The sequence below is a fragment of the Lissotriton helveticus genome, chromosome 1_1 (genome assembly GCF_964261635.1).
Source record: "Lissotriton helveticus chromosome 1_1, aLisHel1.1, whole genome shotgun sequence".
Lineage (NCBI taxonomy): Eukaryota > Metazoa > Chordata > Amphibia > Caudata > Salamandridae > Lissotriton > Lissotriton helveticus.
The window spans coordinates 610,826,395-610,842,703 of NC_136057.1; the positions used below are offsets into that span (position 1 = coordinate 610,826,395).

The 16,309-nt window shown below is 44.8% G+C and overlaps 1 protein-coding gene across 2 annotated transcripts in view; it reads right to left on the minus strand.

Moving 5' to 3' along the window:
- PKP2 (plakophilin 2) overlaps positions 1 to 16,309 on the minus strand; it is a 529,412-nt gene that overhangs the window by 69,063 nt on the left and 444,040 nt on the right. For both annotated transcript variants that reach the window (XR_013606919.1, XM_078674126.1), the window contains exon 8: positions 177 to 338. Coding sequence is in view for 1 of the 2 variants with exons in the window: in XM_078674126.1 (XP_078530252.1) it covers positions 177 to 338 (162 nt within the window). In the remaining variant the exon portion in view is untranslated. The remainder of the gene's footprint in view (positions 1 to 176; positions 339 to 16,309) is intronic.

Below are 16,309 nucleotides of genomic sequence, written 5' to 3' on the forward strand. Positions count from 1 at the left end.
TCTTTGCGGCCTTTCACCGATATTTTACACTAGTTACTTCCAGAACAAGCCTGCTTTGAAATAAATTTACCTCTAGGATTAAATATTTTACAAAACATGCAATACCGGTTTGGTTTGCAAAATGCTGCCTCAGTGACAAACCCAGCACAATACAGAATAGTGCCAGTAAGACCTACCTCTTTAATCTTTCCGCTTCGCCCTCCAAAGCAGCCCACGTTGGTTCCGCTTTCGGAGATGTTCCTACGCTGCATGTAGATGTTCTCGGCGTAGGAGCTGGGGAGCTCGGTCTCGAGCTGGTAGGAGAGGTTATGCAGGATACACACGCAGTTCTCTGTAGACTGGAGACAACATAGGTGCATGTTACGAAAGCGAGGACCAAGTCTGCGGTCAAAATATTAGCAATATGGCAATACCAACTGGAATAGGTATTGATAAAACTTTTTGAGACACAAATCACCTGCTAAGGAACAACGGTATGGGTGCGAAATAAAATATACACAAGACTTAATCATCCGTCTGAATCACTGGGTTTGGACTCCTATGTGTGACTTTAAATGCTAACTGGCCTGAGCACATTGGACGATTTTGTATTTATGTGGAACTGTATAGTGGGAAAGGAGACAGAAAGTTACTCAGTACTGTACTCTTGAGGCTGAGAACAGCACTAGCTTGGAATGAACACCATAAACCTATTCATGCCACCCAGGGATGGGATCTCATTCTTAAGAACTATGTGGTTATGTCAGGAAGATTATAGGTTTGACAATTCACTAATACCTTCATGCCTGGCAGGCTGAGTGAGGCCTGGCAACATGACAAATTACAAAGGGTTATCCTTTCTATCGAGAGCGTTTAAAGTCATGTACGTATCACTGGATATTTGGCACTATGTTTACATTTAAAAAAAAAATCAAAATATACACCCGTTTTATGATAATGCTCATCAAAACTCAATCATCCTAAGCACTGATTAGAAAGGGGTAAAAGGCACCCCAACTTCTATTATACGGTTCTCATTTTCAGAATTCACAATAGACAAATGCACATATTTCACTTTCGCTCCCCACACCCCAGCAACCAGAAGTGACTTGTGAAGGCGGTAGGCGGGTGCCACCAAGGGCCCTGTCCTTCTGGGTCACGCTACACATTACAAGTAGATTTGTTGCAAACTCTTGATTTGCAGCGTCACCTAAATAAGTGACCACCTTTATTGTTGATGGAAAACCCAACCCTGCAGTACAATTTGCAAGTTTGAAATAATAATCAAGTTCCTCACTAAAATGGACCAAAAAGTATTGCAATTGCTGTACATGGTGTGCAATGGTGTGCCAGACATTTTATGAAAGTTAACTGGACCCCTTTAGCTGTAGATTGCTGTGATTGGACATTTAAATAAGAGGTGACAGAGGTGCCCTGATACTGAGTTATCTCAATTTGAAGGGCACAGGGAAGGCCTCTTAACGCAGCAGCTGCAGGAAATGTAATTCAGACAGGAGAGAAAGATTCCTTCTTTGTCATGATTGTTTAGGTCAGGCTAGACAGAGCAGCTGTCTAGAAACCTAGTTCTACCTATTTTAAAAAATATATACATAGAGTGGGCTGTGGCTTTACCTAATGCTATTCGCTATTTGCGCATCATTCGACATTCTAGAAGCAACATCATTATATTAATAATAATCCACATTTGTAAAGCGCAAACAATCACCCGTAAGGGTCTCTAGGCGCTGGGGGCCGTCGGGAAGATTAAGCGAGCTATTGCCCAGAGTCACATGGTGCTGGGCTAACCTGCCGCCGGAGCCGGGGATCGAACAGTGATCCCCAGATTCCGGAGTCAGTCGCCCTGGCCGCGGTGCTACACCTCTCCCCATTGGAATGGTTGAGGAACTATTTTATCACTGAAAAGTAAGCCAACATTACACTGTTAGTAAAGCTCAATACTTATGTCCTATATGCATTCTACAAAGAAAGTGTAATACATCCACCTTTTCTGTATCGTCAACCTTTCTTTTTCTGTACCCTATTTTTGCTGGTTTTAGGGCCCTGCACACTGTGGTGGTGATTTCCAGTTCCACAGACCATATGTGCTGGCTGTGAAATGATACCAACAAATATCGTTTATCCCAATTAGTCTATCTAAGTTTCCAGTAAGACCATGGTAGATGGGGCGGAAAATGCACCCATGATAGGAGAGTTAACTGTTATATGTAGGCTGCTGTGTCCATTTACACTGCACACGTGACAAAAATATATGACTTGCAGGAGCGGCACTGTGCTCTGACTAGACTGTAGTTTAAAAGAAGTTACACAGGGAAAGAGAAGTGCCTTTTGCATGTAGAAAAACATCTGCATTTGTATATTTTAGTAGCTCATCCCTTAACTGTACCTTGTAAGCCCATATGGCGGGGTCATTCGGATCTTAAGATTTACATAATAAATATTTTAAATTGTGCACCTACACAGTGACTGAATGACCAAAAACTGTTTTCAGTGTTTAATTTTGTAAAAATACAATTTGTGCTGCCTGAGCCAAAAGTGGCTTAGAACCAGTTTTGCCACTCATTTCACCTCCAGAGGCGAAATACACTTTCATGGCTTGAGTTAACAGCTGTGCCCTCAAGCTAACAATGACTTGGCGTCTCTGCTCAGGAAGAAAGAGGTGTTCAACAACAAACTAGTCATTAGCACATATTAACCATCTGGGAAGTGGACAAATACAGTTGGCAGAACAAAGGATGAACTTAGCATTTAATGTTTTTACTTGAAGACCCCAAACACCCAGGGCTCTTTGAGGCTTCCAGGCTCCAACCTCAGCAGGAGAGAGAACTTGACCTAAGTGGAGAGGTTACTTCATATAAAATGGGGAATGGTTTAGTGAAAGGCAGAGACTTTTCTGGTGGAAGACAGCTTAATTATCTAGGATTTAGGGCTTCTGTGAATTTTTACAGTGGACAAAAAATCACTACTGCAAACTAAGGTAAGCGTAGTCAGAAACAGTAGACCGGTTAGGGTGGGAAATATTCTTAAATCACTAGCTAGGCACAGGATAAGACTGCCATCTCACCATCACCTCCTTAGAACAGTCCTAGACCTCTTAATACTATGTAAGAAGAAAGCCTTACTGAAAGAAATAAGACTCATGGATCCAATAGCACTCAGGAATTGAAACTGTGCTCAAAGGAACATGTGATATACTGTTTGCCCGTCCCTTGGACACAAAAAGCATACGAACGCCTGATACTAAGAGTGCCCAGCTCACCACAGAAGACTGGACCTTACAGGAGCCCTGGCTGGACACAGGCACAATAGAAGCCTGTGCTTGGACCTGAGCGCTGCAGCAGTGACCAAGAGGAACAGTCCTACCTCTGGAGTACTGTGTCAAGGTGCCGAGGCTTACCCAGGGAAGTCACACCTGGACGGCTGGTAGGAGCTCTTGTTAAGAGCTCCTAGTGCTTGGGATCCAACTTGTGGATTTATCCCTGTTAGCACCAACTCTTCAGGGAATTCAACAACCACAAGTAACTGGATCGTACTCTTACCTGAATGACTGATGTCTGGAGCCTGCTGAGAGTCCCGCGGTCACCCAGGAAGCTGTGATCATCGGAGGAGCCCGCATCCCCACCAGTGGAGACTGCGACGGATGGCTGGAGCCTGCTGAGGATCTTGTTTTCACCTGGGAGACCATGGCCTGGAATCTTCCCCACCCCCTCCTAAATGCTGCGGGACATCGATGAGCTTGTGCCTGCTGGGGAGCTGCTCTGGCCATCGGAGGTGTCTGGCTCGTTTGCGGTCACCCCCACCGGACTGCTGATGACTGTCTTCGCCTGGAGTGATCGTGCCGTTGCCAGAGTTGGGTGGCTAGTGTGGAGCCCTGGGGCAGACTGGGCAGTTCTTCACGGAGCGATCTGGGATTACACGCGGCATCTGTGGGGCTCCCGACCTGTTCCCTTGGTTGTTGCACGGCACTCCGCAGTGCCTCACGGAGCGTCCTGAAGCAACACACGATGGCAGCTTTTGAGGCGGGCTGGGCTCCTGACCCGACGTGCCCCCCTGGCTGTTACACGGCCGCCCCTGCTCCCACCGGTTGTTACACGGCAGCCCCTGCTCCCATCGGCGACGATGGTGTCCTGGCCCTCGGCTGCACGCCGCCTGCAACGATGTTCCTGACACTTGCAGCACAGATCTGACCTCTGCTCATGCTTCCGCTCCTGGTCATCTTCTTCTTCTCCTCGCGTCTCTCATGAAGCCCCCCTGTACCTCCCGAGATCGTCGTGAGCAGACCCGCAGATCGTCCCAGAAGACATTGCACACAACGTTGTTCCCCATGATGAGTGTAATAAACTGCCGAGAAAACCAGCACATTTGATGCACAGGACTATGGCAAGGTACTGTTTCTGCTCCGCTTTTAATTTCAGATTTTCAACAATTTACCCCTCTGAGATCTGTTGCCCAAAATGGCTGGGGTCATATATCTGCAACAATAAACAGCCTCCATTTCTACCAGACCCTCACAAAGCTTAAAACTTTGCCTGGCACTGCGATCCTCAAAATAGACATAGGACTCCCCACTCCCCACTCAGCAAGCTAGAAACTGGACTTCCTCGGTCTGCCCGGGATTGGAAAGTGAAACTGGTCTCAAAACATAATATCAAAAAAGGACTACAATACTTGTCTCTATCTCCCCAACTTGGTGGCCATCTTAGACTAGTCAATCCTCTTTACTTTACCATGCCTAAGGAAGCGGCCATCTTAGACTAGTCACATTCTCTACTCCTCTTTTTGCGTAACCACCTTACTCACACTTACCATAGCTCTTTATCTACACCTACCCACACAACCTCCTTCACCTACCTACACCTCTACTCCCAACATGGAACCCACAGGCAAGCACACATATAAAATTAATTACCCCCCCCGAGCTCTCAAAAAAAACCGCCAAACGTTTTAAACACAACTTCCTGAAGTCCCACCCTGAAACCCCCTTTGTAGACACCTACTTCTCACTAAACAATGGAGCCAAGGGCACCGATATCATCTTATACACTACACATAGAGCACAATGGAGAAAAGCGTTCCTCACCTTACTCACTATCTCCGCCACCAGGAAATCCGCCCATGGCTTAACACTGTCCACCACACCATCCCAACTCTTCCCAGCTAAAGCAACCATCACCATCTACAACAATGGCATTATCTTAATTCAATCCACAGACAGGAACCTTGACCTATTCGACAACTTGTTCCCCACTTTTAAAGAATATATCTCCAACCCTCAGACTCCAATTCATCTGGCCTCCAATCCTAACAACCTTGACTCCACAGCGCCTCCTACCACTAACACACACCTCCCCCCTCCCCCCAGTACTCTACTCCATCACCCACCCGCTACAGTCACCTCACATCCCTCAATTACAGGCGTAGATCACTCCTCTTCTTACATCCTCCCCACCCCCACCCCCTCTACCCCCCAACATAACACTCCCCTCCCACTTCCAACTAGACTCTCAGAACACCCCACCTCCCTTAACTGCACTCCCACTCCCCACAACAGGACCTTCTCCCATCCCATCTCCCCCCATTCCCAGTCCCCACTACCTCACCTGCACCCCCGCCACCCCTAGCCCTCACCCATTCATCAACTTCTCCCCCCCCCCATTCTCAGTCTCCACTACCTCACCTGCACCCTGGACACCCCTAGCCCTCACTCATCCATCAACCTGTCCCCCCCACTCTCAGTCCCCACTACCTCACCTGCACCCCCGCAACCCCCAGCCTACACTCATCCCTCAACTTCCCTCCCCCTCCTACCACTTACTCCCGGCACAATAACACCAACCCCCTACTAATCCTCTCACACCCCTCCCCCCAACTTTCCTACCCCTCTTACCACCAACACCCTCACCTATACCACTAACCTCCTCCCTAACTCAACCACACCCTTCCCCCCAACCTCCCTACCTTCCGAACACCAACCCACCCACTAATATCACCAAACCCTGCAATAACACCACACCCCTCCCCCCTCTACAGTAACCTAGACACTCACTCACCTTTAGTGCCCATCCCCAACCCCTTTCCCAATCCCATGCTGGACATGATTATGTCCACCCTCCTCCAAATCAAAGAAGATCTCCACACCCTCAAAGAGTTACTCTTCACACAACGCAGACACCCCCTACCCACCACCACTTCCCCCTAACAAATCCCCCACCCATCCTACTCACCCTCTATCACAAAACTCCCCACACTGGACCTCAATCCCCGCTCACAATCCCACCAACCGCTCCCGACGCACCATCAATCCACTTTCCCTTCCTCTCTGCCGCATTCGATACCGTTCCTCACGAGCTCCTCCTCGCCAGGCTGTCTGCTATTGGCATTGGTGGCGGTGCCCTGGCCTGGTTGTCCTCATTTTTAGCAGACAGAACACAACAGGTCTGGATGCCGCCTCATGCCTCACAGCCCACACCGCTCCTCACTGGGGTTCCACAGGGACCCACTCTTAGTCCCCTACTGTTCAACATTTATATCACTCCCCTGATGTACCTAGCGGAACAGTACGGGGCTAAGATTATAGGGTATGCGGATGATACAGAGCTGTTGTTTACCTGGCCTGATGATCATCTGGATACTTCTGTAGTCCAGCTATGTTTGTCCTCAGTCTTTCGCTGGCTAACTATGGCGCAGCTGAAATGTAATGAGGACAAATCCGAGGTCCTCCTTTATGGTTCTTTCCCTTCCGACTTTAAAAACTCGCTGTGGCCCCCGAATATTCCCTGCCCTAAGGTGATGGGTGACCCCGCTAAAAATCTTGGCATATGGCTTGGAGAGGACCTAAGATTCGAGGACCACATAAAGAAACTTTCGGGGACATGCTTTGCTACTCTACGCAGATTTTTTCCATTGCTTCCTAGAGAAGCAAGGGAGACAGTTGCCCGAGCTCTCATTCTAGCAAGGCTGGACTATGCGAACGCCCTGTTTAGCGGCATCCCCGCCTACCTGGTTAAACGTTTGCAGGTGATCCAGAACGCCGCTGTCCGTCTTTTATTTAATGTCCTGAGATGGCAGAGCGTTCGCTCCCAGCTGTGTAGCCTCCATTGGCTGCCAGTGTCACATCGCATCTTGTTTAAATCTTTAGTACTCGCGTTTAGAGCAACTCATGATCAAGGACCTGCCTACCTGAAGAAGAGATTCGCTCTCTACGCCCCCTCACGAGCCCTCGGATCATCTTCTCTATTCAGGATGACTCTTCCTCGCTTTAAGCGAACTAGACTAGGGGGCCAGTCCATAGCTGTTGTGGCTGCCCGAGCTTGGAATGCTCTTCCCCTCCATCTGCGTTCCACTCAAAGCATAGCCCAGTTTAAGAAAAACCTCAAAACCCATTTATTTAGGAGTGTGACATAAGTTGATTTCCGTTTGTCTTTTCTCTGCTTTTCCCATCGCGCCAGGACACTCTCAAGTAACAGAGCGCGCTATAAAATGGTTTATACATACATACATACATACGCACCCTCCTCCGCTCATATGACCCAGTTCCCCCAAACCACTTAGCTACCACACACCTCTCCATCCCCACGATTCACTCTAACCCCCTTAGGCACCCCACACAAAACAACAACAGAGGCTCCGTCCCAAATAACCTTAAGAAAGTCCCCCTCACTCTAGAACCCTCTACCACCCTCTGCACCCCCAGGCTCAAATGCATACTTCTCAACTGCAGATCGGCCCCTAGACACTCCTCCGACATCGCTGATCTCATCAAAACACTGGACCTTGATCTAACCATTCTGACTGAAACCTGGTTAACTGAATCTTCTACACCTATCATGGATATTCTAGTTCCCCCCAACTACCACATCATTAGACTTGACAGGTCCAGCACGACAGGCGGTGGAATCGCATGTATTTATAGGAGCAACCTCTCAGTTACTAGAGTCACCTCCCCCCCACTTTCCTCCTGTGAATACATCTGCCTCGATGTCATCAGCGAGAGCAAACCTGTATGCTCTCTACACGTCATCTACCACCCACCTGGGGACAACCTCATCTTCACCCAACAACTCATGGACACAATCTCAACCAATTCCGGACGGCAAAACACTCAAATTTTCCGTGGTGACTTCAATCTCCATTGGAACGATCACAATGACGCGGTGGTAAATAGTCTCAAAAACTATCTCAACGCTCTTGACCTCACCCAAATCTGCAACAGCCGGACCCACGATAAAGTCTCTATCCTCGACCTTATCATCTCCAAAGAGAACTCTACCCAGCTTGGGTCAATCCAACCCTGTGACTGGTCAGACCACCACATTATCACATTCTTCATCAATGAAAAAGTTAAACTTAACCCAGTTCAAGCCACCAAATCCAAGGTCTGGAAAAGGGACCTGAAGAAACTCAACCCAAACTCTTTACCTTCCCACAGCTGCAATCTCCTCCTTCCCCTTACCGGCGCTCTTGACGTTCAATCTTTTACAGACCACTACCTCAACTCTATGACCTCAATAATCAATGAGGCCGCCCCCTTGCAATTGAAAAGTGTCTCCACTAAGAACTTCAACCCATGGTACGATGGTAGACTCAACGAAGATAGACGGGCCATGCGAATGGCAGAGCGCACCTGGAGATCAGCCCCTTCGGCTCTACACCTTAAAACTCTGAAGAAAAAGAGAAACACCTACTTCAGGGAAATCAAGCGCACAAAATCAGATTTGTTCAGCCTCCAGCTCAACAAAGCAAAAAACCGGCCTAGAAAACTGTTTGAACTAATCAAAACACAATCCAAGGAACAACCCCAACAATCACATAGCACAATAGGCGATATACCATCCTGTGAAGACTTCTCTGCTTTCTTTAATCTTAAGACTGATAACATAAGGAGCGATCTCCGCAATGACTTAAGTCTTTACTCCAACCCCCACAGCGTAACACCCACTGAACCAAAAAACAATGCTGCATGGTCATCCTTTGGGAAAAATATCAATTACCAACCACACCCTTCTCTAAATCCTCACATTTTATGAAAAAACAAACCAGTTTTACTCCTAGGTTTATTGGGTATATCTTATTCGTACCCTTTTATTCTATTTTTTCATTTTCTTCAAAATGTTCATGTATGAAAAGAACACTAGACATTTTTACCATTTACACATAAATACAAAACATTATTCATCAACACATATATATATACACAATATACAGTTTTTCACTTTTTATACACAAACCCTTTTCTATCTGTGCTTAACAAAGTAACGCTCAGTTCCAAATTAAATAGACCGCATATAAATGCTAACAACGAAACTATTTATGAAATAGACCACAAATAAATGAATTGGTCTATAAATCAGTTAATGTCTGCCACAGGAGCCATACGTCGTCGATGTAGCGGTACCACTGTTTTATGTGTTCACTGTATGGATTATTATTATCAATGAACTTTCTTTCGTACTCTGCCATATACAATATGGCCATTTCTGGGGCATAAGGGCATCCCATAGCAGTCCCTTTTGTTTTCATAAAGAATTGCTCATTGAATCTAAAATAATTCTTTCTCAGGGCAACCTCAGCTAGCTTTAGAATAAATATAGTGGGTACTCGGTGCGGTCTCTCCCGGGCCTCTAGGTACAGTTCTATTACCTCCAGTGCTTCATCCTGGGAAATCTGAGTATATAAGGACGTGACGTCCATTGTTACTAGTAATTGTAAGGTCGAATCAAATTCAGTTTCCTCTACTTTAACTAAAAAGTCCATAGTATCTTTCAAGTAGGACTTTACCGTGCTGACAAAAGGTTTTAGAAAAAAATCAACATATTTAGCAAGTGGCTCTAAACAGGAATCGCACCCAGACACGATAGGGTGTCCTGGGGGTTCGCTCAGGTTTTTATGGATTTTAGGGAGAAAATATAGGATCGGGGTTCTTGGAAATTTCTTAATCAAATACTCTCCCTCCTTGGGGCTCACAAATCCGCTTTCCATCCCTAGCTTGACTATATCAGATATCATGCCCTGTTTACTCTTTACAGGGTCCTCTTCAAGCATCCTGTACCACACTCTGTTTTCAACCTGTGACCGGGCTTCTGCTATATATTTATCCCTAGGCCAAAGAACGACCGCACCACCTTTGTCGGCCTGTTTGATCACACGCGTTAGAGAAGATAAGTGATAAACAATAGTGCATTAAAACAAACTTTTGCTTTGTACACATTTTCTAGATAATTACAAAAGACAGAGCCCTGAAGAGAACCTGAGGACTGAAGTCAGCTGGTACGAAACGCGTCGGCACATAAAATAGACATTAACTGATTTATAGACCAATGAATTTATTTGTGGTCTATTTCATAAATAGTTTTGTTGTTACCATTTATATGCGGTCTATTTAATTTGCAACTGAGCGTTACTTTGTTAAGCACAGATAGAAAAGGGTTTGTGTATATAAAGTGAAAAACTGTATATTGTGTATATATATGTGTTGTTGAATAATGTTTTGTATTTATGTGTAAATGGTAAAAATGTCTAGTGTTCTTTTCATACATGAACATTTTGAAGAAAATGAAAAAATAGAATAAAAGGGTACGAATAAGATATACCCAATAAACCTAGGAGTAACACTGGTTTGTTTTTCCTCAAATGTGAGGATTTAGAGAATTGTGTAGTTGGTACTTGATATTTTTACGAGTATATTTATGGTCCAACCAACTACATGTCCCAGGACCTAACTCTGTCAAACTGCTCAGCACATTGAAACCTTCTAATCACCTCACAGACCCCCTTCCTGCCAACGCTGTAAAGGACTTCATCCCATTACTCCTCCCACTCTGGACCAAAATTATTAACAGTTCACTTCAACAAGGACTCATCCCCGACTCCCTCAAAGTTGGACAGGTCACACCTATACTCAAGAAACCGACAGCTGACCCTACTGACCTAAACAATTACCGTCCTATTACCAATATTCCCATCCTTGCCAAACTGTTGGAAAAATGCGTACAACTCCAATTGACAAAACACATTGATCAATTTGACCTCCTCAACCCTCATCAATCAGGCTTCCGAGCAGGGAACAGTACTGAAACTGCTATGACACACATAACTGATGACGCACTCCAAATCCTAGATCAAAACGATACCTGCCTCCTCATCCTTCTTGATCTCTCCTCAGCATTTGACACAGTCAAACACGAGAACCTACTTGAGTTGTTAAACACCAGAATGGGTCTATCTGGGACTGTTCTCAAGTGGTTCACCTCCTTTCTGCACAACCGGTCTCAGAAATTCAAGAGCAACAACTTGATGTCCCCACCAGTGCCTGTAACATTAGGCGTCCCACAAGGATCTTCTCTATCCCCAACATTGTTCAACCTGGTCATGGAACCTCTCACCACCTTGTTACAAGCATCTAATGTACACTTTCACATGTACGCCTACGACACCCAACTATATCTCAAATTACAATCCCCCAAAGACATCAAACTTCTGAACTCAACCCTCAGAAACACCCAATCATGGCTTGCCGATAATCACCTCAAACTCAATGCTCTGAAAACTGAGTTCCTTCTGATCTCACCTCCCACGAAAATCTCCACCACGCAAACTTGGCTTAAGCACCTAACTGCACTCAATGTCCAACGTACCATCGTGGACTCAGCAAAATCTTTAGGCATAACACTTGACGCCAATCTCAACATGCAGCAGCATATCAGCAAGGCAACTAAGGGAGCTAATTTCTAAATCAATACCCTGAGGAAACTTAAACCCTTCCTCCCAGCCAAGGACTTCCAAACTGCAGTACAGGCCCTAGTCATTCTTTGCTTAGACTACGGTAGCGTCGCCCTCTGCGGACTCCCCCTATCTACAACTGCATCCCTGAGAGCCTCTTTGAACGCTGCAGCGAGACTTATCACAGGATCGAAAAACACTCACATATTTCCCCTGACCTAAAATCCTTGAACTGGCTACCTTTTGAAGCCAGAATACATCTGAAAATTGCCTGCATGACACACAGAGCTGTACACCACAACTCACCCGGCTACCTCACTCAGAAGCTGACAATATCTGGTGGCTCAAGAACCACTAGAAGTACAAAGAATCTTCTTCTGAAACCTCGTAGATTCCGGAAGGAAAAAACATAAACGCTCCTTTTCAGGAATGGTACCCAGGATTTGGAATTCACTCCCTCCAGAAACCAGGCTTATCTCCTCCACTACATTTTTTAAGAAAGAAGTAAAAGCTATCCTCATGGCTAAATTCACCTGAACTTTTACTTTGGAACTGTTTAAGACTCTGCACCTATTTGTACTATTCGTTTTTCTGATTGTCGATTTGTATTATTGGTTTAGCTGATTGACTATGCTCCCCCATGTACCTACCCTATTATGCTACTCATTTATTACCTACAACTATTCTTTGCTCAAAAGTCTGTTAATCACTCTCTTGTTTTCTTACCCCTTGTTTTTGTAAAGCGCTCTGATATCTGCAAAGATCTTGTTCGCGCTATATAAAACTTTCAAAATAAAAATAAAATAAATAAACATATACAAGAAACCCAGGTTAGTCCTACTTTGAGCTGTTTTCCACACTAAAAACAGGTTCAGTGTTGTATAAAATGTATCTGACCTTATGGAGCCGTACAAAGCAAAAGCATGAAAGACTGCCCCGTTGAAGGATTTTGAGAAACAAAAAGTGACTAAGGGCCTTAGATGTCAGCCAATGGAATACTCCATCACAAACTTGATGAATATCCCGTCCTCTGTATTACGATCTCCATAGGATAAAATGGGATCATAATATGGCAGACGGGATAGCCGTCACGTCTGTGATGGAGTATTCCCCTCCTCCAAGATCTAAATCAGGTCCCAAGTCCAATGGTATATTCTAGAACCATGGAGCGGTGGTAAATGCATATCAGTTACGAGGAGCCCTCGGTGGCTATGAAATCCAGGCTTGTCCTGCTCAGAGCTTTTGGTGCCAAAACTACGGGCTTCAGCGGGAGGTTGATAACAACATTCCTGACTTTAAGGGACACTCGCTGGCTATTTGTGTAGTCTCTGGTTTTGAGAGTGACTGAGTAAAGTCAGCCACATTTTCCCGAGGCACGTAATTTCACATCTTTTATCGGATGTATGACGGTACAACGCGTACCGTCACAACGCATCCCTTTACCACGCATCCCTTACAACGCAAGTCGTTACCACGACTTGCGTTGGGGGTGCGGATTTCGAATAGTATAATTTACTATTCTAACACCAGTCCCCGTGGACCCTAGGGAAGGTGTTGGGATAGTAAATGTACTATTTTTAATCCTTTAGCGCCCTCCAGCGCAAGTCGTGGTAACGACTTGCGTTGTAAGGGATGCGTGCTAAAGGTACCGCGTTGTAAAAACTTCGCGGTAAACGATGTTTACCCTTTTATCTTATTATGAATTTTTATTTTATTTACTTATAGAGCACCCAATTCAACCCCTAAGAGGTATCTCCGCGCTGTAGGGAGTAATAGCTCTTCTCTGGTACGGTCTGTCTTTTTACTCCTTTGTGGGACTCGATTGTTGGTGGTGCGTGTAACTTGAACTAGTATCGCTACATTAGTTCATTGTTTTGAGGTTCACATTAATTGAAACCACCATCACCAATTTATGCAGATGGGAACCTAAAGATCCTTACACGTTCAGGGCTCTTAAGGAGGACAAGACAGCCTGCTTCCTAACAAAAGGAGTGGCCTTCTTTTGCTGTTAGATACACGCAAACCACCAACATTTAGAATTACAGAAATCTGACCATGCAAAGCACAACAGCAACAACTGAAAACAAGACCATGCAGGCAGAAAAAAGAAGTGAAAATCTTCTCTATAGGACAAAAGGTACCGGTGTCACAAGTGGGTCCATCTGAAGGAATAAACCAAGTCTTTATATGTGCATCTATACAAGCAGAAATCATCTGACCCTAGCAGTACAGTACACCGGTCCTCGGTAGCTTGTTTCCGGTCCAGGGAAGGCATGGCTTGGCAGTTCGGGCTGGACTGTTCCCATGAGGCACGGGGTCAGACTGATTTGCATATGGCCATGTCTGAACTGGGGTGGCAGAGTGGGCTAAAGAATGGTGATGGATTAAACCCAGATCAGTTGACTGGGGGTGAGTGCTTGTATTGTCAACGCTCCGTCCATCATTTCCTTTGGTTTTTCTAAATTCTAATTCAGTACCAACTCTTGTGATAACATGGGCTAATAAGTATTGTAGGATTCAGAATTAGCGAATATTCTAAGTTGTTTATAAAATGATAATTCCTGCTTTGTTTTGCAACACCATATGCTTAATGAAAAGCAAAACTACACATAAGAGGTGTAAAGTAGAAGGCTAGTAGAAAATAACTCACTAAATATATTATGAACATGATCAAAGCTCTTGGGATTAATAATTTCTGGATTTCCTTTTAAACATAGTCTGATTTCTGCTTTGGTTTTTTTCGTCCTGGCAGCACCACTAACCCCGTCAGGAAGAACTGAACAGACCATTAATTGATTATCTTTCTGCCCTTCTTAATTAACTGTTAGGATTTTCTTAAATCCTAAATTGAAACTTTTTCCTCATGATTTTTCTAACAATAAGGATACCAATATGCTGGTCGATAAATGTACTTAGCTACCAGTCATGTCTTGAAAGTATTTCTAAAAATGTCAACCCAAAAATGTGATCAGTTCAGAAGAACATCTCTGGAGAAGCCAACTCTGCCAATCAGGGATTTGACATGGATTCTTACCTGGTGCTGTTGTTGCCGCTGTGAAGCAAATAAGAAATTGCACTTATCTTTCCCACACATTTTTCGTCCCACAAATATCAATTCTGCTACAAATGGACTAAAGATGTACCTCTATAGAGTAAAACATCTTCTGTTAATCCGGTCACACCAAGAGTGGTCACACCCAAACTCCCTCCATTAATTAGTCAAATTGATCTCCTCTACTCAACAATGCATAATATATGCTCAGAAACTGAATGCAAGATTACCCACATTTCCTGTCCAAATATCAAACTCTGCTATTTACCTGACTGAATATATTTTGAAGCTATATACTGAGGTACATAAACAAGGTTGAGTGGGGAGCCTTTTATATACTAGTTCCACAGTTATAGAATGTTCCTCCTTTCATCCCTTGCGTCAACAAGAAAAGGAAGCTCTGTAGGAAGCAGTTTCAGTTTAGGCCCGGGCAAAACGCAAATTACGCCAGCTTAATTGGTGTCATTCTGGGAATCCTGCATTAAACTTGTTATGCGAGATTCCTGAAATTATGCCAAGTCATGTAATTATTCGAAATATAGCATAGGATAAAGAGAATGACCAAAAAGAGAGTGTCTGGCAGTTGTATTTTTAGTGCAAAATACATCCTATCATCCAACACATTTTGTACTCAAATATAGTGCCAGGCGCCATATTTGCATTTTGCTTGATTACACATAATGTTCCAGAAATCTTGTGTAATCGTGTAAAATCAAATTACGTGAATTTTGCACAACCCTATTTAAGATACGGTGGGTGCCACAAGAGCTTGTCCTTGGAAGACCAAACAACAATATTTAAAATTTCACGGCTGCTCGCTTGCTAGAGAACATGCAAATCAACATTTTAGAAAGAGTCCAATTTTTTCAGTGGTGGCGACTCTTGTAATGGCACAGATAAAAATCATGGCATGTTAGAATGTTGTATAGCGGAATCTCCAGAAGTTTAATAGAGTAGATTCAGCTGTGTCCACTCAGAAACATAACAATGACTGTCGGACTCTTCCTAATGCATAGCTTGTAAAATGACGAGCTTAATAAATGGTGGTGTGCACAGATGTAAGAGGAACCCTGAAACTGCACCACAATATGGCAGCCTAAAGGGGAACTGCCTCCTGCTCCGAGCTCTGATGCTTTAGGTAGGAGGAAAGGGTGAAGGGGTTGCTGCGTAGGCCAATAGGAGCAGCTGGGGCTGGCTGTGGACCCATGATGGCCAGGCAAGGTGATGGATTGGAATGTTGCAGCCATCCTGATATGTAGTGGGGCAGTGTTGGCAGAGGGGATGGAGACTCAAAAGTGCCCTACAACAGAGGACTCCAGAGCATTGAGATCAAATTAGGAGGCTCTATACACGACATGCAGCTGAAGCTGGAATATATAACCAAGATCGGGAAGGTGGCAGTTCTGAAGCAGAAAGGGAGTACTGAATGGGGTTTGCTGATTGCACTGACCTCTCCACAAGGCCCACGCTAGTTGCTGGAGTGAGGCCATTATTGTGCAGTTGATCCAGATTGAAGCCGGAGGGCTTTGCTTACTGTGCAGG